Below are 26317 nucleotides of genomic sequence, written 5' to 3' on the forward strand. Positions count from 1 at the left end.
GTTATTGTATCATATCGTATCCTCCACACATTGATTGCCGTCTCTCAGCTCACAGGTCCGTCCACAGGGGCAGGTGCTTGTCCCTGATGTGTTGTAGTAGTATCTGCCCTCTCCGCTCCACAGCCTGGATCAGAGCCCTCAGACCTCTGGCTCCTCTGCGGCTATCCCAGAATTCTTTGTCGGTGTAAAGGGAGCGCAAAAGAAGAGACTCTAGACAGCCTGACTGCAGCACAGATACAGCCCGCTCTGGAAATCTGAGAAAGAGCAGAAGGCCATAGGCTAAATTAGTATGAATTGTACGCACACATTTTTTCGCAAACAATATTGAGTAACGACACATACCCTCCTTGCCACAATCTTTTGCTATGGATGGCATTTAACTTATCTATGTCCATTGAGAATAGCAGATGATGCCACTAGGCCAAGTTACAGGTGAGGTCTGTGGAGAGACACTCACAGTAATAATGCTTTTAATAATCTTTTCAGTGTTTTTTCTTTGCTATAATTTAATAAATCCCTGACAGATGTAGGTTTAATGCCAAACTGTGGAACATTCAAGGCATAACAATAACAGTTGGCAGACCCTTCACAAGAAAAGTTTCACAGTGAAGTTAAAATCTACACACGTATTTATTACATAACATATCCTACATTCTTACACCAGATTTCTTAGCTTAGTTTAAGTTTTCCTTCACAAAAAATCTTCCCATGGCATTTTTTCCCAACAAAATGTGCCAAACCAACTGTGTTTCCAATCTGTTCTTAAAGTCTTAAAGTCTCTTAAAATATGTACTTTTATGTTGATAATACATGGACTGATATTTCTGCCTCACCCTGTTTTTATCAACAAGGGAGTCATTAAAAGTGCCATTTCCAGATGTGCAGTGGCTGATTTCAATGTATCCCACAGAGACAACAGGACCACCTATATTCTCTGAACACTGAATCACCGGGACGCCTAGCAATCTGTTATGGATAAAGATCTAACAAAATCCAGTCTACAATTCTATGACAATATTTAGGTTATCCTTTAAACGTGTGTGGAAGCAGATAGTATAGGTACTATGAAACTTTATTGCTTTACCTAGTGCCTTCCATAGCATTGGCAATAAAAGCATGTTTATGTCTACGGGCCATGACACAGGTCAAATCCGTGAAGAGATGACCCCTCACAGTAAAAGTCTTCAATGTATAGCCGGCCTATAAAACACAGAGAATTGCTAAAGTAATATTATCTCCATGGAAACAAGGACCTCCCACTAGCACAGTTACATATTAGTATATTTACCACACTGCTGCAATAAATCAACTCACTCAAACTGGCAATTGGGTATAGTGGCAAGTAAATATATTTAGTTTAGAATTCACTTCAGAATCAGAATCAGAAGACTTTTATTGCCATAGTCTGTGAACACAGTTCACAAACTAGGAACTTGATACGGTGAAAAAGTGCAACATAAACACACTGAATAAATACAAATAAGGGCATGCACAAAGTTAAAAAGATATGCTTAAAAAAATCAAATGAAATACTTAAAGGGAGAAAATATGTACAATAGCAGCATCAGAACAACAGTGCAAAGTGGCTTATTAAAGTGACCGGTGTTATAAAGTGTCCAGTATAGTGCAGATATTATAAAGTGTTCATGAGACAAACAGCAGAGGGGAAGAAACTGTTCTTATGGCGAGAGGTTCTGGTCCCAATGGACCGTAGCCTCCTGCCAGAGGGAAGTGGCTCAAATAGTCCATGTCCAGGGTGAGAGGTGTCAGCTGCTATACGGCCTGCTTGCCCCCGAGTCCTGGAGATGTACAGGTCCTGTAGAGATGGAAGGCTGCAGCCAATCACCTTCTCAGCAGAGCGCACAATGCGCTGCAGTTGGCTTCATTGGCTATATTAAAAAACATACCGTAAATTTCGGATTATAAGCCGCTACTTTTTTTCCACGCTTTGAACCCTGCGGCTTTTACAGCAGTGCGGCTTATATATGGAATTTTACTGGATAACGGACCCTGGGGGGCGCTCTCTAGCTGTAAACGTAAAAGTGAGACAGACGTGGGGAAAGATTCTGCTCTGAAGAATTCACTAGTTTTGATTTTGAACGATCATTTTGCGCATCATGAAATGGATATGATGCAGTTTTTAAGATAAAGAAACAGAAAGGAAACAGAGCAGGGGTCGGCCTTTAACACGCAAAGAGCCATTTGGACCCACTTTCCACATAAAATAAAACACTGGGAGCCGCAAATACTTTTTGACATCTAAAATGAAGATAACACTGTATAATAACAATAATGTAACGGAATAATGTAGGTTTTACTTTCACGGACAAGCCTTCTACACGTGGCAGATAAATATGGCAAAAACAACTTAAGTGCATTAAAAAAATACAACTCACCAAACCGCTGCATCATGCATCGCGCTGATTATGTGATTATGTCTACTCTACTCCGCAGTTTCTTTAAAAAAACAACAACAAAAAAACTCGTAGCGTATCGTTTAATCCCAGGTGCTTATTCTCCATGTGCCAAAGCAGTTTTGAAGGTTTCATTGCCTTATTTGCTTTTCCCGTATGTTACGTAGAGTGGACTCTGTGCGTGAGTCACCTGTAGCGACAAACCCAGATTTTAAGTAGGCATTGTCTGTTAAATTTATCTTTCTTTTTCTTGGAGGTCGTAGTCTCTTCTTCTGGCTCCTCAGTTGTCCTTTTCCCCTTTGTTAAAAAGATCTCCAAAGACTTTTGTTTTGGCTCATTTTCACTCGCTTGTGGCTCTACTTTTGTGCGTCGTGTCTGATGTGTTATACGTGATACGTCACCGCGGAGACAAGAGCAGATAATATACTTGCTACTACATCAAATAGATTTCTGTGGCGATTTCCAGCAGGATTTTCATGATACATCTACGGACGAGCTTATTAGTGTGTCATTAGGGACGGGCCAAAGTTGCTCCTGACCCCTGTGCGCACAACGTCTGAAAATCAGGGCTCTTTACGCAGGACTGAGCTGTGTCTGTCAGTTCCCAAGCCACGCAGAGCCGCAGTATGAGGCGGAAAGAGGCGCATGCGGCTCCGGAGCCGCGAGTTGCCGACCCCTGAAATAGAGCCACTGCACGTGAGCTCGACATCAATGAATCCAACTTGGTCAATGTAAAAAGACGACAAAAGTTTTCAGAGGAAATAAAAGCAGATTTTCCGTGTTGGTGCAGCTTTATTTTCTAAACCTGCAGATGTGTTCATCCCGTGTTGATGTCGTGTTGGTGCCAATTTTCAGGCACAGTTTAAAAAAAAGCGTGTCGGTGCACCGTCTTTCTGTGTAAATATCTCATGTTACAATATGAAAACCTGCGGCTTTTATTCAGGTGCGGCTTATATATGTACAAAATTGATTTTCTCTTCAAATTTAGCTGGTGCGGCTTATATCAAGGTGCGCTCTGTAGTCCGAAATTTACGGTATATATATCATATCACAGCATTTTTTTCCTTTTTATATATAGAAACAAAAGCTACTCCTGTCCAAATTGTACACAACAGAAAACACTTAGCTGGAACATCTGTCTTGGCCAAATTCAATACAGTAGCTATAGCACTATCAAAAGAAACAGTACAGTCAGACTGAATGTAACCCTATACATGGATGCTATTCATAGTCCTACTTTTCATTAACAAGTGCATATACAGACACGATTAACTGAAAACACCATTTCTAGTTTAAAAGGAGTCGTTCCTCTTTGAAATGACTGAAAATCATTTCCTCTTCCTCTCGGTATTACCTAAAATAACAGCACAGCTACTCTCAGACAGTCAAGAGCATATTATAAAGTGGTTGACAAATGCTAAGTGACAGACAAAAGGGAGTTTCTATTAGGCCTGGATACATGCGGGATACTCAATACTGGCCTAATTGAATGAGCACTAATCTAATCAGAAAGGCAACAGTAATAAGCTTGGTGTGGACATTTGGTTGGGTTTGCTCACCAGGGAAATATGTCTATCATGGAACATCTCCTCCTGCTGTGAGCTCAAATGAGTTCTGATCTCAATGGAGCTCAACAGTGACCGCCCACCACTAGGTTATGAAAGTCCATTTCACATAAATTTTCCCTTAGACTTTACAAAAAAAAAACAATTAAAAGTTTGAAAGCTTGCAGGGGGCTAATCAACAATGTGGTAACTAATAACCACAAGACCCATATGTGCTGGAGAGATCACAAGATTATTCAAACATGCATGGATGACATTTAAAACCTCTTCATTATAACATGGTATGATTTGTTAAATGTGTTTTGGACTGTGTTATGGACAATAGTTACCGCATAGCTGGTGAAACTCTGTTGAACTTTTAAACTCTGATATTTTTCTATGGGGAAAATTAATGGTCCATTTACTTCTGGAGCCACAGTGGGCTTCAAAGTGGGCGGGACAACGGAGCTCAAGGCATTTAGTTACAAAGAGCTTGGTAGAAAACTTTAGGGTAAAAGGATGTAAGGAAGTAGATATATCCAAATCCAAAAATGGTATCAGGTAAACACTCACTGGTCAATGCCATGGAGCAGTCGAAAGTTGAGGTTGTCCGCAGGCTGCAGAGGGCGACCAGCGTTGTCTATGAAAACCAGTCTGGATGGGTTGGCTCTCCTCACCTGCAGACACACAGAAGCAGGAAAAAGTTTGCAACTGATTCACCACACTTCAGAATATATGTATTTTTTTATGACTAATCTAAAGAGTACAGACTGTTAAGTGGAAGCTTTGAAACCTCTTTTGATTAAAACATCACTAGTCTAATGAATAATTTTCTTTTTATATGCAGAAAAAGTAACACAAAAGTTTATAAAAGACATTTAGATAGAAATACCGACAAGTTTAAAGCCTAAATAAGTTTAAAACCAAAAATATTTCTTCATCTCTCATAAATTAAAAATCTGTAGTTTTCTAGGTCCTGTTTAACTCTATGGAGGATCCCTAAAGATAAAGTTTAAAGGCCAGATCTATGGGGAGGCGAACCCGCTAACAGTATAAATGCTTTTCAAACTAGACTAAACAACAAACCCACAATCTATATTCTGAACAATATGATGATTGTTTTCCTGTCTGTTGCACAGTTGGAGTGTGATTAGATGTGATAGTTGTTAGTTTATTCTTTCAAAGCAATCCTTCATATGTAACTCTGATCTTCTTTGTTGAGTGCATGATGGAATACTGCAGACATAACCATCATATCGTTATGACAGAATTCTATCCCACACACCACACTGCACCAAACAATCTCATTATCAGATATGAGCCTGGAGCCTGTAAACCTGCTGTTTGGGTTATTTTTACACAAACAACTTCACCACATCTATTTTTACAGCGGGTGCCGACCCACCACACAAAACCTATGTAAGATAATCATCCGCAGCATCATGAAGAATCCAATCAGTCAGAGCAGTGGCCTCCAGATACACACAGCAGAGGCAGAGTGATCTAGCATAACATCTCCAGCTACTGCTATGGTAGGGCTCCAGTATAAGGATGTATTAGTTTATATTAGTTTAAGTCATAAATAATGTTGTACTCTATTATATTTTGCTATTTCAATTTTCTGGCAAGGTGACAAAACACATTTGAGATCCACACAGACACATAAAAATAAATATAAATATCATTATCATTTCTATGTTTTGGTTCCCTATATGTAGCCATATAGGGGAACCAACACGTTTTTTGTTTTTTTTTAATGCCCTGTCTGGTGCAAAACCATAGTAACAAATGATAAGCTAAAATATGAAAATACTTTAATCCTGTAAATGTATCCAGGCATGGGACCATAGCACACAATGGCGTTTGATCTTTCTGTCTGGTTATAATTGTGTACAGTCTCACATAAGTAAGCTATTTCAGGATAGTTTGGTGTTGTGGAAATACTATAGCCTTTGTCATAGTGCTGTCCATACCAGGATGTGAACCAGCTGCAGATCTCTGGTGTTGCCACATCTCGAGTTAAGCCTGTTCTCCACACACAGGTCTGAGGGGTCAGGCTTAAAACCACAGCAGTATCGGTCCAAGCGGTCATTCACCTAAAAATACACAATATGATTAAGTATAGCAAGTCTGATCGTATTTGTCACTGTGGATGTAGTGGAGAGGGCTTGGTGTCTTTGGATGCTTTTTGGATGACTCCTAGACCATTATGCACATCTTCAGTATTGATTCCTGGGCATTTATGGGCAACTGCAACCGAAACTGGAACTGGAAACTGGAGTCTTTATTAAATGTGCACTAAGTAAACCTAAATAAATCTTGCAGTGAATGGTCTACCACCTGCTTTTCTACCTGAAGATGTTATCGCTTTGTTGAAAATGTCCAGCTGTAGGACTTGTCTATCCCCATGCCATGGAGACAAGCTGGTGATGCCATCAAACTAAGTTGCAAGTCAGATCTGTGGAGTGAGGACCACGCTCACATGAAGAATCCATATATTCAAGGTACATTTGAGGAATAAACCCCCCATAATTAAATAAATAATAGCTATCTTGATGTCACTGTGGAACATTGCAGGCAAAGTAATACATCTCTATGGAGACAAGCAGCTGGAAAACCCCATACCTGACCAGCACATTAAGTAGCAAGCAATTGGGATGAAGAGGTAAAGACTAGGAAGACATTTGAGCAAATTGGAGCTGGGAATCTCATAATGCACAAAGCCTGGAAAATTCCTTGGCCATAGTGTAGATTTCAGAATGTGAAAAATTTAAGCTGAAAAAGGAGATACAAACGTTTTTGACATGACAAGAACACAAAGTAACATTTCAGCTATACCATATGTACATTATTTTGAAGTGGTTGCTATGTTCTTCTTGACATTTCAGTGTGACTTGCATCACTTCAGCCCTCCCAGCTCACCTCTGTGTGTGTTCTCACCCTGATGCCAGTTCACACTCGTGACCCTAACCCTACGACACTCTGCCATTCTCGGGCTGACCCAGGCTCTGTTCCTGGACCCTGTAGTACTCCACAGTGCCAATATTGACTTTACACCCAACACTGAGAGCTGTGTGGGGCCGCTGTGGTTAGAGCCGGTGAAGGTGTGAGGAGCAGTTTGTGGGAGGGAGATAAAATGAAACTGTATTGACCACTCGGCTCATATTCAACTCAATAAGAGACAATGCAATCCACGGATACAGGGGATCCACAACATAACAACGCATTACCTCACACTCAATTTGAGGTCTTAGCAGCTATTGTTTCAAACTTAACTTGAGCAGCAATTAACTCTCCAGCTGATCATTGCACTATTTTGAACATCCAGAAATCGGGTTTGAATGACTTTACTTCATTTATTTGCATGCTTTACTAACAAGTAGTAACACGTGAAATACCTATGTGCAAATGTATGAATACTAGTTTAGAGGTCATAATATCACAGGTTTGAGAAAGCCAGAATTACCCAGAATTTAACAAAGATTGGTTTATTAAAGTCAGATACCTAACAGTTCTCTTATATAGTCCTTATGTTGTTCAGTAAGAGCAAAGTGGTGGTGGAACAAAGACTAACCCACTGTGCTGCTGTGGCTGCATTATTCATATGAGAGGCATTTTCAGAGGGAACATACAACACGCATTAGGGATATAAAGAGCTGCACGGTGATAATGTGTCAGGACTGGCTTTAAAGGACAACACGAAAGAACACATGGTGAACAGTCTTATTTTGGTGGCTTGTTATGTGTAGCCCTGAAAATACAAACATTTTTTTTTCTTTCTATAAAATACATCCATTCTGGCCGGGGCATCTCTCCAGAGATCTGACCTGTAACTTGGTCTGGTGTAGTTATCTACTTGTCTCTATGGAGATAGACGAGTTAAATGCTATACTGTGGAACACTTGGCGGGGAACAATAACATCTCTATGGAGAAAAACAGGTGATTGTAGTGCATTTAAAAGAAATAGACATTTCAGTTATTTTCTAATAACTAGGTCCATTGATGACACGATCAAGGTATTACATTATGTTTAAAGTTGTTTGATCCCAGCTTCAAAAATGGCTATATTTGTTACATTTTTGTTATTGCCAGACTCTGCCTGGTACTAAGCCAGATAGTGAAAAGCAATAAAGACAGTAGTACTGCATTACATTTGTACTAAATCCACTCAGAAAAGTATTAATGACTACTTTATATAACATTCTGCATTTAAATTAGATACAAAGACATTTCAGGCCAATGCAGTGAGTAAAAAAGCTTTTTTTTTTTTTCATTTTGTGTGCATAAATAGACCAGACATAATCTTTTCTCAGTTTTAGAATGGTCTTGATCCAAAAATATATCAAACTATAAGACCACATGGTTCTATTACACTAACCACTTTTATTTATTGTTGACAATGATAAATTTTACCATTTTGAAAGAGCAGTTTTACTAGCGGTAAAAAAAAAAAATCCTATTGAGGGTTTTTTTCTTGCAAAATCAACTTTCAAATTTCAGCATTGTTACAACAGTATTCTCCAGCCGCCTCATGCCATCTCTATACCACACTGTACACTACGAACTGTACACGCGGCCTCCTATTGTCACCCTACCCCCCTATCCCCCTGCAGGACATCCTGCGTGTCCTTCACGCTCTGAGCCTGCGGAGGTGTGAGGGGAGCAGGTAGAACAAGTGTCTAAAGCCCCACTCATCGCCTCTCCCCTGGATCAATATCAGGCTATTAGCGCTTGGCCCGCTTACAGGCATTGACTTCTGCACTCATGGGTTATTCATATCAGCCCTACACACACTCAAAACTCAGAGCAAGGCATTATGGGTACACACTGGCTATTTCACGGTGCAAAGAACAAAGCAGGCCTGGATTACTACAGTGCAGGTTGTAAAATTGGTGACACGGCTGTGAGATAGGAGGTAGAAATATACAGTGTGATAAAAACAGAGGATAGGGGAAACTATAAGGTAAGGTAAAGAGGTTTCAGATCACCCATGCAGGACGCCACGTAAAAGTCAATACTGCGTCAATAAACAAAGAATATGATAGCGACAGAAGCAAAGTTACAGAAGATAAGATAAGGTAACATGGAGTAAATTCATTCTATAGTTCATGTTCAAATATGCAAAGCTCGATTGTGTTGAATAAACTTTTAACATTCACCTGGGCTGGAAATTTGCTAAATATCTCTCCCACTTTTCACATATGCCGGCTGGACAACAAATTCTTAAAAAAATAAATAAAAATAAAAATGTTTTGGCTCTGTGCCTGCCAACTCTGACAGTTTTCTGAATGTCTCTCCCCACTCTTCACCTTCTTTTTATAATGCTTATTGTTTTGTAAAAAAAAAAAAAAAAAAAGAATCTAACTTAACTATTAGAGATATTGATGTCATGACTGGGTGTGGTGCCTAAACTCTAGCTTGCATGACAATGGTAAGGCAACTTGTAAGGAAGAAAAATTGCATGCAATGAACGGCTATCTCGAGCAGAAACTAGGATGTTAAGTCATTTGTTTTTTTCTTTAATTAGTCTTTTTCACATGACTTCATTTTACTTTATACATTTTACACTGTTATTTTACACCAGGCACACAACCTGAAAGATCTGCCACTCATATGGTTAAAAATTAGCACCGTAATTCATACATGAACACTGCACTTTTCTTATGCCCTCCGTTGTGATGTCAGGTCACCGTGTCCCTGTGCACAAGCCAGACTTGTGTGTGTGGGGGTGTGGGGGTGTGTGTGAGCGTGTGTATGCATGTGTGTGTGTGTGTGTGTCAGTGCGCTACAACATGGTCACCCACCGTAACACAGCTGCCCATTCAGTCAGTGATTTTTGGCTTGTGTCGTCTCAGTAAATGGCTTTTTAATGCATCTTTTAATTAGCTTTTCTCTCCACATTTCACAGGCAGTTACTGCTTCCTGACCCGGCCAATATGAGTCTACACTTGTGAAAAGTTATCATTGAACCCTCTGGTACCGTGGCCAAACTTTAATGCCTTGAATGAAAACGTGCTGTGATTAATCTAAAATGTCATAAAATGCAATGTGTAACTTTCTGGTTAGGGGATCTGGACCTTGTTTGTCTCTGTGGAGATGCTAAAAAATGAATTGAATGAATACATGCATTGTGGGTTGCCTCTCCAGAGATATGACCTTCAACTTGACCTGGTGGCATCACCTGCTTGTCTCCATGGAGATTGGTATGTTTATTGACAAACTCTGGAACATTCTAGTGAAAGTAATAGTATCTCCATGGTGACCAGAGGGTGGTGGACCATCCTCTGGAAAGTTACAGTGCCCCTTTGGAACTGAATGTGCTGTGTAAAAAATCAATGAACACACAGTATTTGGTGTAGAAAAAAATGAAACACACATCATATGGATCTAATTACAATATTACAACTGCCAACCACATGACTTAATATGCTCCATGCACTGGTGCTTATTACAAGTGCATCAGGACTGATTAATGATTGGCTGCAGGTGCTGGGGTTTAGTAAGGATTCAGATCAGTCAGAGTCCTTTTAAGTTTAAACCAACTGGATTTCATTTTTGAAACCCCAAAATGAGAGACTCATGTGAGGTTCATTCTGCTTTCTGATTGGATGATCATCTTGAGAACCAAAACAGCACATAACTTAAACAACCTGAACATCATGTCCAATGTTTTTTTGTTTTTTTAAAATAGCATTACAATAATTATCAGTGATAATCAGTGACATAGGTCACAATGTTTGTATAATCGTTACATAGCCTTTATTGTAAATCAATTATGATACAGTTAATAGCGATGTCTACATAAATTAAAATCTGTAGCCTCTTTGGAAAAAATAGCTATTTTTGAGTTTTGTGCTACAGATTTGTCAGATAGTGCACTTATAGCATAGAGGCCAGGGCCATCATCTTGTCGATAAAGTAATTAAGGAGGCAGGCGCTGGTATTGACCCATGTATGATGTTTGACTACAGTGCACTCAGAGGTGATGGCGGTTTAAAGAGGAAAGGAAAATGAAAATATTTTACAGAGACCACAGGGAATTGAAGTGGAATGCACACAGAACTCATATAAAACTGAAATCTCAAAAACATAAACATAACGTCAGCTGCATATCATTAAGCACATATGAAGAATCTATAACCAGTCTCAAGTTTACCTACCTGAGTATTAAAGGGTAAATAAAATAGATTGTAACTCATGAGCTTCAGTATACCTGCATTGATAATAAACAAATATCATGTTACTTAAAGATGCACTGTGTAACATTTGTGGTGGGGGTCTGTAACCTCCTTGCCTCCATTGAGCTGCTATGGCATTAAACGTATCTCTTTTTACTCAAAGATGTTTCATTGCTTAAAAATACAAATGTTCTTGTGAGTGGGCTTGCCTTTCCACAGATCTGACATGTAACTAGGCCGGACGTCATCACTTGCTTGTGTGGAGATAAGTTTAATGCCATACTGTGGACTATTCCAGGCAAAGCAAGATCCTGGCTTGGATTGTAATAAGGGTTGCTCAGTGCTCCTGACTGATAAAGCCAAAGCTATGGACAGGTCAAATGCATCAATTTTATCTTTCAATGGCACCGCACAGCTTTTATTTAACTAATAAAAGTTAAGTCTATAATCAGTGATTTCTAAAGCCTATCTTCATAACTCCATTGACTTTTGTGGTCTATGCGAGTGAGAGCAATCATGAATCACTGGCGGGTCGATCTGACTTTTTTCCATTGACTGAACAAAATCAAAGCGGAGGATTATATAACTACTGGCTCCACGTGTTTTGATGGTCACACTACAAACCTGATGCATTTGTCTGGTCTGCACCTGTTATACTCAAGTGCATATTAGTAAACTTACATACAGAGACATACAGAGTTTTCATTTTACCAAAGTGCATACAGGTTAACATTTGCCTGTGCCATGTAGATGTAATAATGACTGATAGCACCTGTTGGGTAGTGTTATATTTCACTTGAGTAAGGGCTGAAAACATCTATTTCCATCTCTGTAATTAGTAGTGTGCTCACTGATTACAGGAGCACATGGCACATTTAATTAAAGTCTCTCTGGTATTATAGTACATAGTTTTGTTGTTTGGTCTTGAGATAACATAGGCTTTATCATCACGTTCTACTATTCATTATAAATAGAAACTGTTTTTAAACCCATGACAGTAACTCGGCACCCCAGAGATTTGGATTTTGAAACTGTTATTTTATAATTATGTATTATTGGGTTTTGATAAAATGCAACAATTTCATGCAGAATGTTGCTACATATTATACATTTTTTATGCTTTTTAAAATTAGCTTTGCAGGTACCAGTGATGGAACGTAACAAAGTAAAAGTTGTAAAGTACTGTACTTCTGTACAAATTGTAGGTATCTGTACTGTGCAAAGAAAGTGGATTTTAAAGTGGATACTTTTACTTTTAGTACACTACATTTGAAAGAAGATATCTGTACTTTCTACTCTGTACTTTTTGACTGGACTGAAAAGTAAAAGTATTTTTTTTAATTATTATTTGAGACCTGTTGAAAAGTCTGAGGGGTTTATTTTGTAATTTGAGCAAACAAAAATATACAAATAAAAATAGTTAGGAAAAAAAACCCTACCAATTTAACTGTTTCTTTTGAACAAAATGTAGCACAAATTTTTACCAAACTCAATACACTTGAATCTTTATAAGATAAGATAAGATAAGACTATCTCTGAACTATCTCTAACTGTGTACTTTTGGCTCGGGGGTTAATTGTACTCTAAGTGGGGGCAATAAGCTAAATGACAAATAATCGGGCTATAGAAATTATGAAAAATCTTGTAACACATTAATAATAACACTTTAATTAGCCTAAGCATAAAGCTGAGTCTGACACCTAACCCCAATGAATGAAATAATGAAGTGTTTGTTCATGCTTTATAAAGGCTAATGAAGCTGTAGTTATAAAGTGGTACCAAAAATCCCATATAAAAGACTCAAAAGATACACCATTGTACCTGTGCTTTCATACCACAGTATACCCCAAGAAGCTAAAAATACATTCACAGATTTTACTAAAAAATATTCACAATCCTACAGTTAAACTTTTATACAGGCTGTGACGAATATGAATGGGTCTCTTCTTACCTGCAGTAGGAAGTCGAACAGTGCCAGCCTGCTCCACTCTGAGTGATTCACCTCAACACAGGGCTCTTCATTCAGACCAGTCTTTATCCCACATCGAGCCTTCAACATCTTCTGATATTGATCATAGCTCAGTGGGACAGAGTTTTGGTCGTTGTTACTGTCCTCCAAGTGTTGTATGTCAGGGTCCCACCACACCACTGGTCTGGGCCCCCCTCTGATGTATCTGTAGGGCAGAATCTCACTGTGGAATGACCTCAGTACAGCAGGGAGGCTTCGGTTTAGTCCCAAAACCCGGTCCAAGTGGAAGGCAAAGACTTCAAACCAGTCGTCTGTGCGTTTGACCAAAGAACACTGCCCCCTGTGGCAGTGATTGGTATGGGTCATGGCGGGGGAGTCCTCAGGCACTCCATTCCCCAGTGCCTGCAGGGGTAGATTGAGGCACAGATACATTTTTAAAACAATCTATATGTACACTATACGATGCATATGCAAGTTTGGTAACTGTAATTAAATGAACAAATGTGTTGTTAAAACTCATTATAGACAGAAAATTATGTAAAGTGTCACATTTTAACAACCTAAACACAATAAACACTCACAGTACATTAAGCTATGTAATGAGACAAATAGTGTTTTTGTTTTTTTCCTTTCATCCAAATCATAACAAAATTAAACACTTTTTTATACAAATGCATGCACATCAGCTAAAATAATGTCTGCCAGGCGACTAAGTCAATTTGAAGACACTATATGTGACCAATCTGTGTCAAGAGAGCTTCATATTCTTTGTGCATTAGGTTTATATTTTCACTTTCAGCATATTTCTTCAGTTTAATATCAAAAGCAACACATATTCCAATTTGAAACTGCTTTTGGGGCATATTATCTTTATTCCTTTATATCAAATAATTGGCTTCATCTTAGTACTATTATCTTAAAGGTCCACCATGTAGCTCGTCTGGTGGAGGGTCTGCCTTCTTTTTCTCTCCAGTGAGATTATATATTTTGCTTTGCCTGGAATATTTCACAGCAAGACATTAAACATTAAAACCAAGGTGATGCGGCGCTGCCAAGTCAAGTTACAGGTCAAATCCGTAAAGAGGCTGCCCTGCTTATGTAAGAATGCAGATGTATTTTTTTGCAATGGAAAAAAAAAGTGAAATGGTTTAATGCAAGACTGTGGAACATTCCAGGCTAAGAAATCACATTCCCATGGAGACAGACAGGTGGCAGATCCTCTTCTAAAAACAGTATATAGTGCACCTTCAACGCCAACACTTTACAATGACAAATTATTATTGTATTATATTGTGTGAGCTACTGTGTCCAAATGATTTCTCTTGTGGATCAATAAAGTTTGTGTATGTCTAATTCCAAAATATTTTCATGTTTTCAGTAGTACCTGTTTTTGTCCAGGCATCTCCAGAGCCACCTGCAGAACCTGTCCGTGCGCTGGGACCCTGGCCTTGGTCACTGGCTCTCCTCCAGCGAGCAGCTTCAGCTTCTGGATGTCATCTTCACTGAACCAGGGTACCTCCCTCCTGTCTCTGCTCACCCTGATACTTCTATCATCACCACCTGGAATGCTCTCTGGTTTAAAATTTGGACATTTAATACTATCTTTACCTAGTTTCTCCATAGTCTTTGGATGCACTACTGACACAGCATCTGCAGGCATTGTATTGTGCCTTTTGAAATCTGACATTCCATAGTCCTTATGTTTTGCTTGCATTGCACTATCAGCCTTTTCGAGTATTGTTTTTATATCACCATCTCTCATAGAAAGGACATGACCTGCTCCAGATTTTCCCCCTTCCACTTGTATATACGACTCTCTACTGTGGTTGCCTGGCTTAATTCTAGGTTTCGGTCTTTTGCTGTTGCCTGTAAACTGTGGTATTTGTGGATTGGCATGACTGGTTGTCTGCCTGGCACTGCCTCCTGTCTCCTTTTCATTCTTCTCCTTATTTTTGGACACGTGGCTTCTAAATATGTTTTTGCCATCTGCAACATTTTTAGAGTTTTTCATCTTCCCGTGATCACTTTCCCAGGCTTTGTTGTTTGGAAGAACTTTGAAGCTGATTGGTTGGTGTAAAACAGGACCAGGAAGTGGCTCCGAAGTCCTAGGTCGAGACTTGAACTCGTGGGCGGAGCTTAAGGCGCGGGAAGGCCAGCGGTCCACGTCAGGATGGGGAGCAGGTGGAGGTAGCGTTAAGGCCATGATGAAAATGGTGAGAAATAGCAGGAATAGCGGCGAGAGGAGGAGGACCCATTTGTAACCACTGAACAATTTGGACCACACCCGCCAGGCCTGCAAAAACAGACACAAACCCAAACAAAATAAGCCACCAAACCATAATTATATACAGTAAAAGTATGCTAAAACGAACATACCACCCGTTTAACCAAAAGCTTTACCAGTGACAGCAAAGTCAAAGACTAGAACGAGAAGTGATTGGTGACTATGTGGAAGTGGGTTAAGCAACAAACCTGTTTTTCATTTTATTCAAAACAAACTGACAAATACCATGTGTTCTTCATTCGTCATAAAGTTTCTGAGGTTCACTGAAGACTATTTTCATTGCAATATAAAATGACGCAAAAACAAAAAAACAAAAAAAACTGTTACGAAAAGCTCTTGTATTTAAAGATGCACTATGTAACATTTATTTATCTGCCATTTGCTTGTCTCCATGGAAATGTTACTGCTTCACCCAAATTGTTCCACAGCATGACATTTAACTCATCTATCTTGCATTTAATCAATTACAGGAGTATTTATTGCTACAAGACAAAATATACATTCTAACTGTGACCGCGTTCACCACTCCACAGGTCTGACTTGTAACTTGCCTGATGGCGGACTCTCGGAAAAGTTACACCGCATACCTTTCTTGCATAAAAGCACATTATCATTTTGATAGAAGGCAATACACAAGTTTCAACCAACAAATAACAAGAAATACTACAACTAAAATAAAAGAATTCAGAACATTTCTATTCTTCTCTTTCGTTACTTACTTTAGGACAAACTTTAAGACAAAGCTTCAACCTACTCTTCCACACAAGTTTTTTTTTCTATACCTTTTACATCACTCTAAATGTAAATATAATAAAACACTGCAAATATCTGTATGAGTACAAGAGAATATAGACTGTGTCCGTTGCTTTTTCCAGTAGGTTACAGAAGAATTGGACTTATCCAGCTGAGACCAATACTTCAGTGACATCCCATAATTCAGAGCTGCCTTCTGCATCGCAATACACAGCGGAAAAGATATATTTTACACCACACTGTCACTACTGCCCCGGTCTGGCTGTATACCCCGCTCAATGAAGGCACGATAAAGTGATTTTGCAACAGAAATTCAAACTGCTGGTGTTTTTATTTACAGTACCTGCCACACTATTCATTTTCTTTACCACAGTATAGATGACATCCTCATAATAACACTGGGGTTTCAAAGGGGCTATTCTGTGGGAGTGCATATGGTTTGAAAGGAAAGGTTCATAGCAAAATGCAGTAAGTGTGACAGATAAATGTGTCCGAGGAAAAGTGGAGGGTTCAGTGATATAAGGCATAGGTGAGGTGCAGTGGCAGTAGCGACCTTCACTTCTTAATTGAGAGTGGAATTATACATCGAAAAAGACACTGAAGATATGTTCCAATATTAGTATATTAGTTAGTAGGCACTGCTTATCTTGGTTTCCGTTGTCAGAGGTATAATACTCCCTACAATGGAAGCATGATCAGGCTTCAGACAGTACCACGGTATTTTGAGGGTTCTCGTGCATTAGAACTCCAGTTTCATGCCTTTTCTTACAGGTCTCAGGATACCTCAAGTTTTTCTACAACCATAGACTGTATAAAGAATCAGATTAAGTGAGTGTGACGTCACCCATAGTTTTAGGCTCCAGTCAAATGAAGTTCATCGAGGCTAACAATTATAGGGGTGAATTTGGAGCCAATTTGCATATTTGGAATTCCGATCACGAGTATCATAGCAACCATAGAGCCAATCTGGAGCGAGCCTGTTACTTGCACTGGTGGTTTAGCAGAAAGTGGGTGCTTAGTACCACTGTCAATCAAACCTGTTGCTAATATTAGTGTGAGTGACCTCAGGGAAAGATGGTGCCTGATTTGTTTGTTATTAATGTTCATATCTTGATTTATGGACAAAATAGAGGAATAAAACTACCAGGATCATGTAAAGCGTGTTAATATGAACATTTTAAGACCAAAATGATGAGGCTCACGGCAGTTACAGAGAGAGGAGTGACAACGTTTCAAAGTTTGTATTTGAAACGCGGCGGCTTGCACTTTAGCTATGTCCATTTATATATATGGTCTATGTCTACGGCATTAGGGTGGTGCATGAGGTGGTGCATGAGATGGTGCAATTAACTGAGATCCAGATATTTCAAATCATCAATGATAAGCTAGGGGCTTTTTAATCAACAGATCAACAGCAAGTCCTCTGTTGAAAAAAACATGTAGATCAGACTTTGCAGGAATAAATTAGACTATGTGTTAAATGACACTGATAGATGGTCTTCTTTATGTTCATGGAACTGACATCAAAAGCCATATTTATTAGTTTTTTATGATAGATTAGTTTTAGATATGTTGTAACGTCTATCTAAAAGAGGACAAATAGATTACTCAGTGTATCAGTTGACCCATACTTTTAACCTGGGTACCCTTTCTATGAACATTACTGTAGTAAAGTAAAATTAGATGTGTCACAGACGTGAAGGCAGTAGCACAGGTACAATTTTGCTACCAGCGGTTTCATGTTTGTTTTTGCCACTTCTTCATCCAATATGTCCACTGGAGACACTACTTTATAAACACAGATACATATTTTGTGTAGATAAAGAAAAAAAAATCTACAATAAAAGTCTGTTTGAAAAAGGGTTTTAAATGGAAGAATTGTTGTAGCATTAAGATAACTGCTCTCAAAATATAATCATGTAATGGTTTCTTGTTTGCCAAATTGCACCACAATGATTCCTTGCTTGTGTTATGCAAACAACCCTTAAGTTTCCAAGCTTTTTATCCTCAAAACTGGACCACTGCCCAGTGCGAGAAAGCTCCTAAAGCCTTCTCTGTGCCCTACTTTCCTGTCCTCACATATAGGTAGAAGCTGAGGTGAAAAGATGGCATTTTCAGTGCCGCTTTGACCTATATAACTTTCTTCTTTGCTTTTTGAATGAAGGCTGGCTGAAGGAATGTTTGGGGACCCCAGGGATGTTGCTCCCATCTCCGATCCGTTAGCTTCGTTTCCAGCGCTCTCCTCCTGTGAAAGGGTGCCATTATTGGTCCACACGGCGCTGGTATGAGCCCAGTCTACAGCAGTGTTGAGGCCAGAGGTAGTATGACAGATTACACTCATGTATGCATAGCCCGAACAGTGGGGGGTCAAATACTGGGCCATGTGTAGTCTATAGGGCAGATTTGTGTGCATAGAAACAACCAGTTTTATGGTTTTGTCAATATTTATCATAATTTGAATGACTATATAACCTCATTCAAACCATATCTGTCTGTCACTGCTACATTTTATCCTTCTACCTTTGCCCTTCAATGTCACAACTCTCAATTAATTCATTATTTTCCCAATTTCCATTACAGCAGTAGAACCATCAGCCAACTCAGCCTCTTCATTTCCACCACCAAGAGTTTCCTATTATGGTGGTTCCAGAAAACAATAGCTGGACTCAGATTTCAGAAGTAAATTGACCCTTTGCCTATCCGGGCTGTTGTCTGTTCATATCCCTCCCAGGACACTTCGCTCTGCACACCTGCTCCTCTTGGATGCACTTCGTACTCACCTGAAAACCAGAGAAGACAGGGCTTTCACTGCTGCTGCCCTACGACTTTGGAATAGTCTGCCTTTCAGCATTAGATCGGCCCAAACTATAATTTGTTTGAAATCCACACTTAAATCTCACCTTTCTGCACTGGCCTTTAATAAAAGTTGAGCTGTTTTTTATCGTTTTATTATAATTCTGCTTTATTCTTTAACATTTAGTATTGCTGTTTTGTATCTTATATAATGATTACAGTTTTTCTGTTGTTGTCCCGTACTGTAAAACACTTTGGGCTCCGTAGGTTTTTGTTTTTTTAAGTATGTCATATAAGTAAATTTGACCTTCACCTTGACCTTCACACTAACATTATGGAGTTTTGCCCACCAACAGCAAACTAGCATTACTTCTACTTCTGTGACAGCTAAAATTATTGCCTTATTAGATGCTGTCAGTGCTGAGCCGTCTTATTTTGACCAAAAGAGATAATATATACATTTGAGGCACAACAACTATTTATCTTCCACATGAAAACAATGTGGGAACTGTACAGTCTCTTTAATAAATTGTGCATTGCTCCTGAATGAGGGACAGCAGCAGCATTAAATCACAAAATCAGATAAAATGTATTCAAATCTTCTGTTCTTTTCCAATAAGAAGAGGAAAAACCTGCAGGCAATAAGTGATAAAGAGTAATATTAATACATAGGACTTTGGATAGACTTCCTCTCACGCTAATCTCATCTACAGCGTTTATGTCTAAACTTGTGCCAAAAATGGTCCTTTCCAAAAAATACAGGCTCATTATTCTGAGGTCAAGACGAAGCCAACAAAGATTAAAAGTTTTTAAGGTCATAAAAAGTCATTACGTAATTACCGAATTGAATCCACCACACAAACGATCTGAATGTTGGCCCAGACATGAGTTCATCGCTGACAATCTCCAAAGCAAACTCCATATTAAATTGTCAGCACTTAAACCACCTATTCACTTCTTCAATGTGCATCCCGCGTTCATTTTAGCTTCCCGTTGCTAATGAGCATCTGTGCTAGTGCGAACGTGTTGACATGTCTGTGCGTCGTTGGTATCTTTGCTTTCAACACCTCCGTACAATAACATCCACAAACTGCAAAGGGTCAAAGTTCAACAAAGAAGGCAAATAGGACTGAAAAGGCACTGTCCTGTCTGTTTCATAAAATGTGCTTGGTTGGGCCTTCGTAGGGTTTCTAGTACTTTTATGACCAGCTGTGGACATAAAAAAGAGTGGGGGAACGTTAGTGGTTAAATTGAGGAATTCTGATAGTAAAAAGTTGCCTGAGTTGCAACTTTTTAATGACTTTCAATCATTTATTTTAAGGAGGAAATGGGAGATGATCAGTTATAGTTACTGAGTCTGCATTACATTTCTTTATTTTTGTTTGGTGGCTATATATGTAGCTGAAAGATTGCCAGTCATTGCCTATAATTTTGATTTAGTAAATTCAAACTTGGTGCAAGTCTATTGATAAAGCTCACAACAGAATTCACTCACTGAGCTGCTGACACTGCACTAGCTCTAATGATTGGCTGCAGGAGCTGGAGTTTAAGTGGTGACGATTCAGAGAGAGGCATTTTAGGTTTCAGCATTGAAACTGGCAACTCAGATGAGAGACTCATTCTGCTCTCTGACAGGATAATAGCCTTGAGGATCAAAACGCCAAATTCTATGTACATAAATAAATGGGACATTGTGTTAAATGTTTTGTGATAAGGAATAAATCACTCTTACGATTGTTATAAGTGAACGCTATATTTGATTTGAACATGTTCATTCATATCTGAGGACACAGATGTGTAAAGCGTATGAAATTTAAAATCAAAATCTTACAGAGAGTTCCTTTAAAGTAGCCCTATTATACAAAGTTTTAGACATTTTGACCATTTTATAGTTGTTTCTTACCCTTTCAAAGTTATATTTGAAGTGATTTGTGCAGTAATCTTTAATCTTTTTTTAAGACGCCATATTGCCGATCAATAGTCCGGCATATGGCATATGCTCACTACTCTATGTTCTCCAATTTTCTTAATTGATGGTGCACGCAGAATTTGGCAGCGTTGCGCAGTCATTTTGGTACAACTGAAAAAAAAATCTGCTGCTCACGTTATCTGCAACTATCCATGAGAAAAGCCGACTCTTTGTTGTGATGATGTTTACGGCAACGTCAGCTCCCACTGGGCACCAAATATTCTGAACGTGGAAATAAAATTAAAATTAGCAAATTATAACATCCACGAGTGTCACAGATTATAGCAAAATAGTAGACACAAGCACTATATGTCTTCATTAAACTCATAGGCTTTGTCAGATAGGACTTTAAAAGTGGTAATAGGGTTGAAGAGTGTGCAGAGACATTCAGCAAATCTCATGACACAAATGCAGGAAAAGTGTCACCTGCGTTAACCCCTAAAGCCCCATAGCAATACTAGAAACTAATGATGTAGAAAATTAGAAAATTAAGGTTAGACAACTTGTTTGTGTAACTGTCAAAGCTGTAGATGTATTCTGTGTTTCATAAATGGGATCACATACCTTTACTGAATGTGTGAACTGCAGTGCATCTTAGTCATGAAACATGCAGGTAAAGAATAAGGCAACGACATATAACTATACTTTTATAGCCTTCCTGCCTCATGAACAAAAACTGAACTCATAATGAGCAAATAGTTTATTAAGAATTGATCATGCTTAGTAACAGTCTAATTGAAACCCCACTTCCTATAACCCTGACTGCTTAAATAAATGTGTTTGCACTTTAAAATAAGGCCATAAAGAACAACCAATATTTGCAAAAACACTGCAGGTTATAATAATAATAATACATTTTATTTATAGGGCGCCTTTCTGGGCACTCAAGGTCACCTTACATACAATATATACATATACAGACAGTTAAAATCAACATTTATGAACATACAGTTAAAAGCATTCAGATAAAAACATTGAAAAAGGACAGGGCAGGTGTGGATTATAAAGAATATGCCAGTCTGACCAAGTGGGTTTTGAGGTTGGATTTGAAGTGTGAGAGTGTGTCAGTATTGCGGAGGTCAGGGGGGAGAGAGTTCCAGAGCTGGGGAGCAAAGCGGCTGAAGGCCCTGCTCCCCACGGTGACAAGCCGGGCTGAGGGAACAGAGAGATGGAGAGAGGAAGAGGAGCGGAGAGAGCGAGCGGGTGTGGCAATATGGAGGAGGTCTGAGAGGTATGGAGGTTATAAGATAAGGTAGATCTATATCCGCACATAGCAATTCAACCCCTAAACCATTTCAACCATTTTGTGTACAGAAAAATATGCCTGAGCTGCCCATACGTCACTGTTCATTTTTGTTGTTTTGATATGAGTCATTTTGGATTTTAGAGGTTATTTTTTTAGCATTTAGCTCCTCTCTCTCCCAAAGAAAAATGACATTATTACTGGCAGGCTAAAGATATTTCCTTCTAGTTATCTCCATGGCCTCTCCCTGTGCTTCTGACAGCTTATTTGTGTCTGCAGCGTTCCTCCTTTTGAGCCCAGATCCCTTCTCTCCTCTCTCCTTTCCTACCTCCTTACCCTTCGCCTAATAACCTAACTATGCTCCAGGTGTCTCCTTGTCTTGACAGCTCCCCATATTGTCACGTTTTTAGTGTTTTTTTCCCCCCTGTCTCTCTGTCTGTCTGTTCTTTTTAATACTTTTCTCCCAGATCAAGGTTTCTAGCAGGAATGCAGCTTAAGTCTAGACATGCTACAGGTGCAGGAGGAACACTGGCATACTGTTAAATTAGTTATTGGGATGGTGTCCAAAAAACATCAGTGGATTTATCTGAATAATGATAAACTTTCATTGGACTGTGAATGTGTCTTGGCTGCCATTTTATATTGAATAAAGTTTGCCAATTAGTAGGCTATTTCTTTACTTAATAGATCGAGACAAGGTTTGCTATGGCAAGTTTTTGTTTTTTTTCTTTCTGGAAGTAATTGGTGACAGGTGAGAACAGAATGGCCCAATAAGTTAATTTATATACATGTATGTATGTATGTATCTATATCTATCTATCTATCTATCTATCTATCTATCTATCTATCTATCTATCTATCTATCTATCTATCTATCTATCTATCTATCTATCTATCTATCTATCTATCTATCTATCTATCTATCTACCTATCTACCTATCTACCTATCTACCTATCTACATACATACATACATACATACATACATACATACATACATACATAGTTGAAGAGAAAGTTTTGAAAGTTCCTCTGGCCTCTTACAGTGAGGCAGTGAGGGATGGTTGGAGAGGTGATGAACAGATGTCAATAAAGCTGTCTAGTGTGAAGAGGGACCCGAAGAGTCAGGCAGAGCTCTTAAATCTCTCCTCAAGTCAGACAGTCACCTATAGATGTGTGAATGCTGTATTCTAACTAAAAGGAAAAGGTCACAACCCCTGAAATAAAGTGCAGGCTGGGGCATCTCTTACATATTAGTGTAAATCGGCATTGGTTGCTGTGGTGCTGGTGTTTGTCTGCTCTGTGTCCAGGTTCATGGGGCAAAAAGGTATAGGTGGCAGATAAATGTATATACTGCATTCAAGACCTACCTTCCAGACTAGTAAACCTTGTTGAAAAAGGGGTATTATACAAAATCAATTTGTTGAGCTTTCTACCCTCATCAAGAACATGCCTGAAGAGGTTTTTGATGTCATCCATGCATGTTACAGGAATTTAGCAATCTCTTCTGGGCAGTATTCGAACCCTGCTTACGGTTAGCTGTAAGAGTCTGTGCAGCCCACTATCTTATGCTCCCACATGACAATTCTCCATAAATATACAAAAGCACGATACAAAACTGTACACAACAACTTAACAAACCTGCTGCAATGTGCAGTAGTTTTATAAGTGGGATGCAGGCTGATTGTGTTGTGATTGCGCTCTGAAGGGGAAGTGACTTAGCGCAGAGAGCAAAGGGAGAGGAGACTAAGAGCATCAAAAACAAAAGTCAAACTTGTTTTCTGTGAATACAGCATTTTCAAAGCAATAAAAATATGTTATGTGTTGGCAGTTCATACCCCATGGAAGTAAAAACATAAAAATGTTCCATTAAGCCCACATTGTTTTTAATCACTGCTTTTATATATTTTTATTAGCTTTTAGATCAGTGAACTATTTGTATTTAATCTGATCTTATCAAAATAAATTTTTAACATGTTTTATAATGCACTGCTCTTATTGGTTACACTACAGTATGCCCTTGCCCCAATTAATTAGTCAATAACTTATCTTCATTCATTTGACCATGACTTGATGCCATATACACACTTATATACACACAGTTTTTTGCAGTGTGTTTCTACTCTTACGAGGCTCACGAGACACTATAAACAAAAAGACAATTCAGTTCTGTCTCGTTGCTCCTTATCTGAGAGCGCTTTTATCAGTCTCCTTAAAGAGATAGGCACAAACAGCACATTTTCGTGTTGACAATAGACGTTAAAGCCCCGATGGTTACACACAGGTATAGTGAGAAACAGCAGATGGAGGTCGTCACTTCAACAACTGTCTGCGGGCGAGGGGGGCGAGAGAGCACTAGAACCATCTGTGAGAGAGCTACAACAATGCACTTAATGTGAAGATAACAAGATCAGGGAGCAAGCTAACTGTTGCAATGTGCTCATACAGAGAGGAAGCATGCTATTATACTACAAACTGCATTATTTGGAGGACATTATCCATAGAATAGATATGAAATGTTGGGAAAAAAGTAATTACATTTGTTTGCATGGACACTAATTACCTGATTATTATCTGATTTCTGGAGTTGTTTCAGTGGCATGTGAAGATCTAAATCTGATTACATTAAGTGCATGGTCCTTCTTAAAAATGTCTTAGATACAAATAGAGAAGCCAGAGGGACATGTTCCAGTTTGCTTCGTTTTTCGAGCAGAAGCATCAAATCCAAGTCAAGTCCTGAGTCACTGACCCTCAGGTCCAAGTCGAGTCCCAGGTCTTAGTCCATTTTATCAAGTCAAGTCTCAAGTCACCAAAACAGTGACTCAAATCAGACTCAAGGCCAAGTCATCACCAAAACACACACCAATAATCAGATTTCCAGTTATCAGATTTGAGTTGTCATGCTTTATCAGGCCAATCAAAATTCCCACCTTAATCTCCATGGAAATTTCTGTGATTGTGCTTTCTCCGTTGAGTCCACCAATAATTTCAGTTCAATTTTTTCCCCATTATTATGTTTTTCCAAATGCATTATTTTAGATAGAAGTGCCATAACCTTGTCTATCACCTATCCACACTACATAAGGGTGCAGGGACTTTACTTCTCTCTTCTAAAGATTGCTCTTGTAGTGTATAAGAATCCTCTATCACATCATGCCATCACTGTCATTGGAAAAAGCATTAGCATGTAAGCACTATATGAACCATTTAACTCTGAGCACCTCTTGGGCTGAAGGCAGATCTGGCTTTGTGCAGCACACTCCAATGAGCCTCTCTCTTCACATTCAAACAGAGCAGGTTTCATTAAGAGCCCACATGGTGTAAGTGACATGATAATTATTGCCGGGCTGTGACCTTTGCAGCTGCATTGTTAAATCCTCATTTGATTAAGATACAAAGAGAAGATGTCTGTGTGGATAACAATAGACGTGTAAATGTATATAGGCTTAGGTTATATAAAGAAGTAGACATCGTTCTTGTACATGATATATTTTTGAAGCAACAGTACTCCTAATTTTGTAAATGTTTCTTTTATGCTTTCCATTGTAAGTCTTAAGTGATGAAAACTTGATGTTGACAATAGTTTGTTTTTGCACCTTAATGTTAGATATGATTTATGTATTTATTAGTTATGTTTTCAGAAAATAACAGAATTTGAGCAATGTTTAACGCTTTTATTTGTTTACATTAACTTAAAATTATAAGTCAAATGACATGTTACTACTTTTACTAGTGCAAGAACTAAAACTATTACCATAGTACTGCAACACCTACTCCTCTTGAGAATGGCTGTATAATATATTTGAATCCATTTAATAAATAGCATAAATGCATTAGAGCTTGATGTAATTGTACTTATAATATATAATTATATAAAGTATATAATGTATGTATTGGGTCAAACTTGAAAGATAGTGCAGTCCATTTGAAATTCAATTGTTCTATTCACAAAGCAGTTGTTATAAATCATAATGTTGATATAAACTACAGCCATCATTGGTATGCTCTAGCTTTACTGCTGTGTTTGGGGAAAATAGGGTTAAATATATACAAATTGAATTAGGTGAATGCCCTTTATGAGCTCACAGTGGAAAACATGCATGGGAGAAGCATATACCTGTGAGCACAGATGTGTATGTGCAGAGCAGGGTCTGCGAGGCCAGGACTCCTC

At 38.7% G+C, this 26317-nt stretch overlaps 1 protein-coding gene across 1 annotated transcript; it reads right to left on the reverse strand.

Annotated features, from left to right (window-relative positions):
• Nucleotides 1-26317, reverse strand: gask1a (golgi associated kinase 1A). The gene is made up of 6 exons (XM_033981468.2): nt 26264-26317; nt 14491-15399; nt 13089-13508; nt 5932-6054; nt 4532-4635; nt 1-254 (listed from the first exon to the last, which is right to left on the reverse strand). Exons 2-6 carry the CDS (start codon nt 15307-15309, stop codon nt 50-52), a joined length of 1671 nt encoding a protein of 556 aa, XP_033837359.1. The 5' UTR covers nt 15310-15399; nt 26264-26317; the 3' UTR covers nt 1-49.

The sequence above is a fragment of the Periophthalmus magnuspinnatus genome, chromosome 16 (assembly GCF_009829125.3).
Source record: "Periophthalmus magnuspinnatus isolate fPerMag1 chromosome 16, fPerMag1.2.pri, whole genome shotgun sequence".
Lineage (NCBI taxonomy): Eukaryota > Metazoa > Chordata > Actinopteri > Gobiiformes > Gobiidae > Periophthalmus > Periophthalmus magnuspinnatus.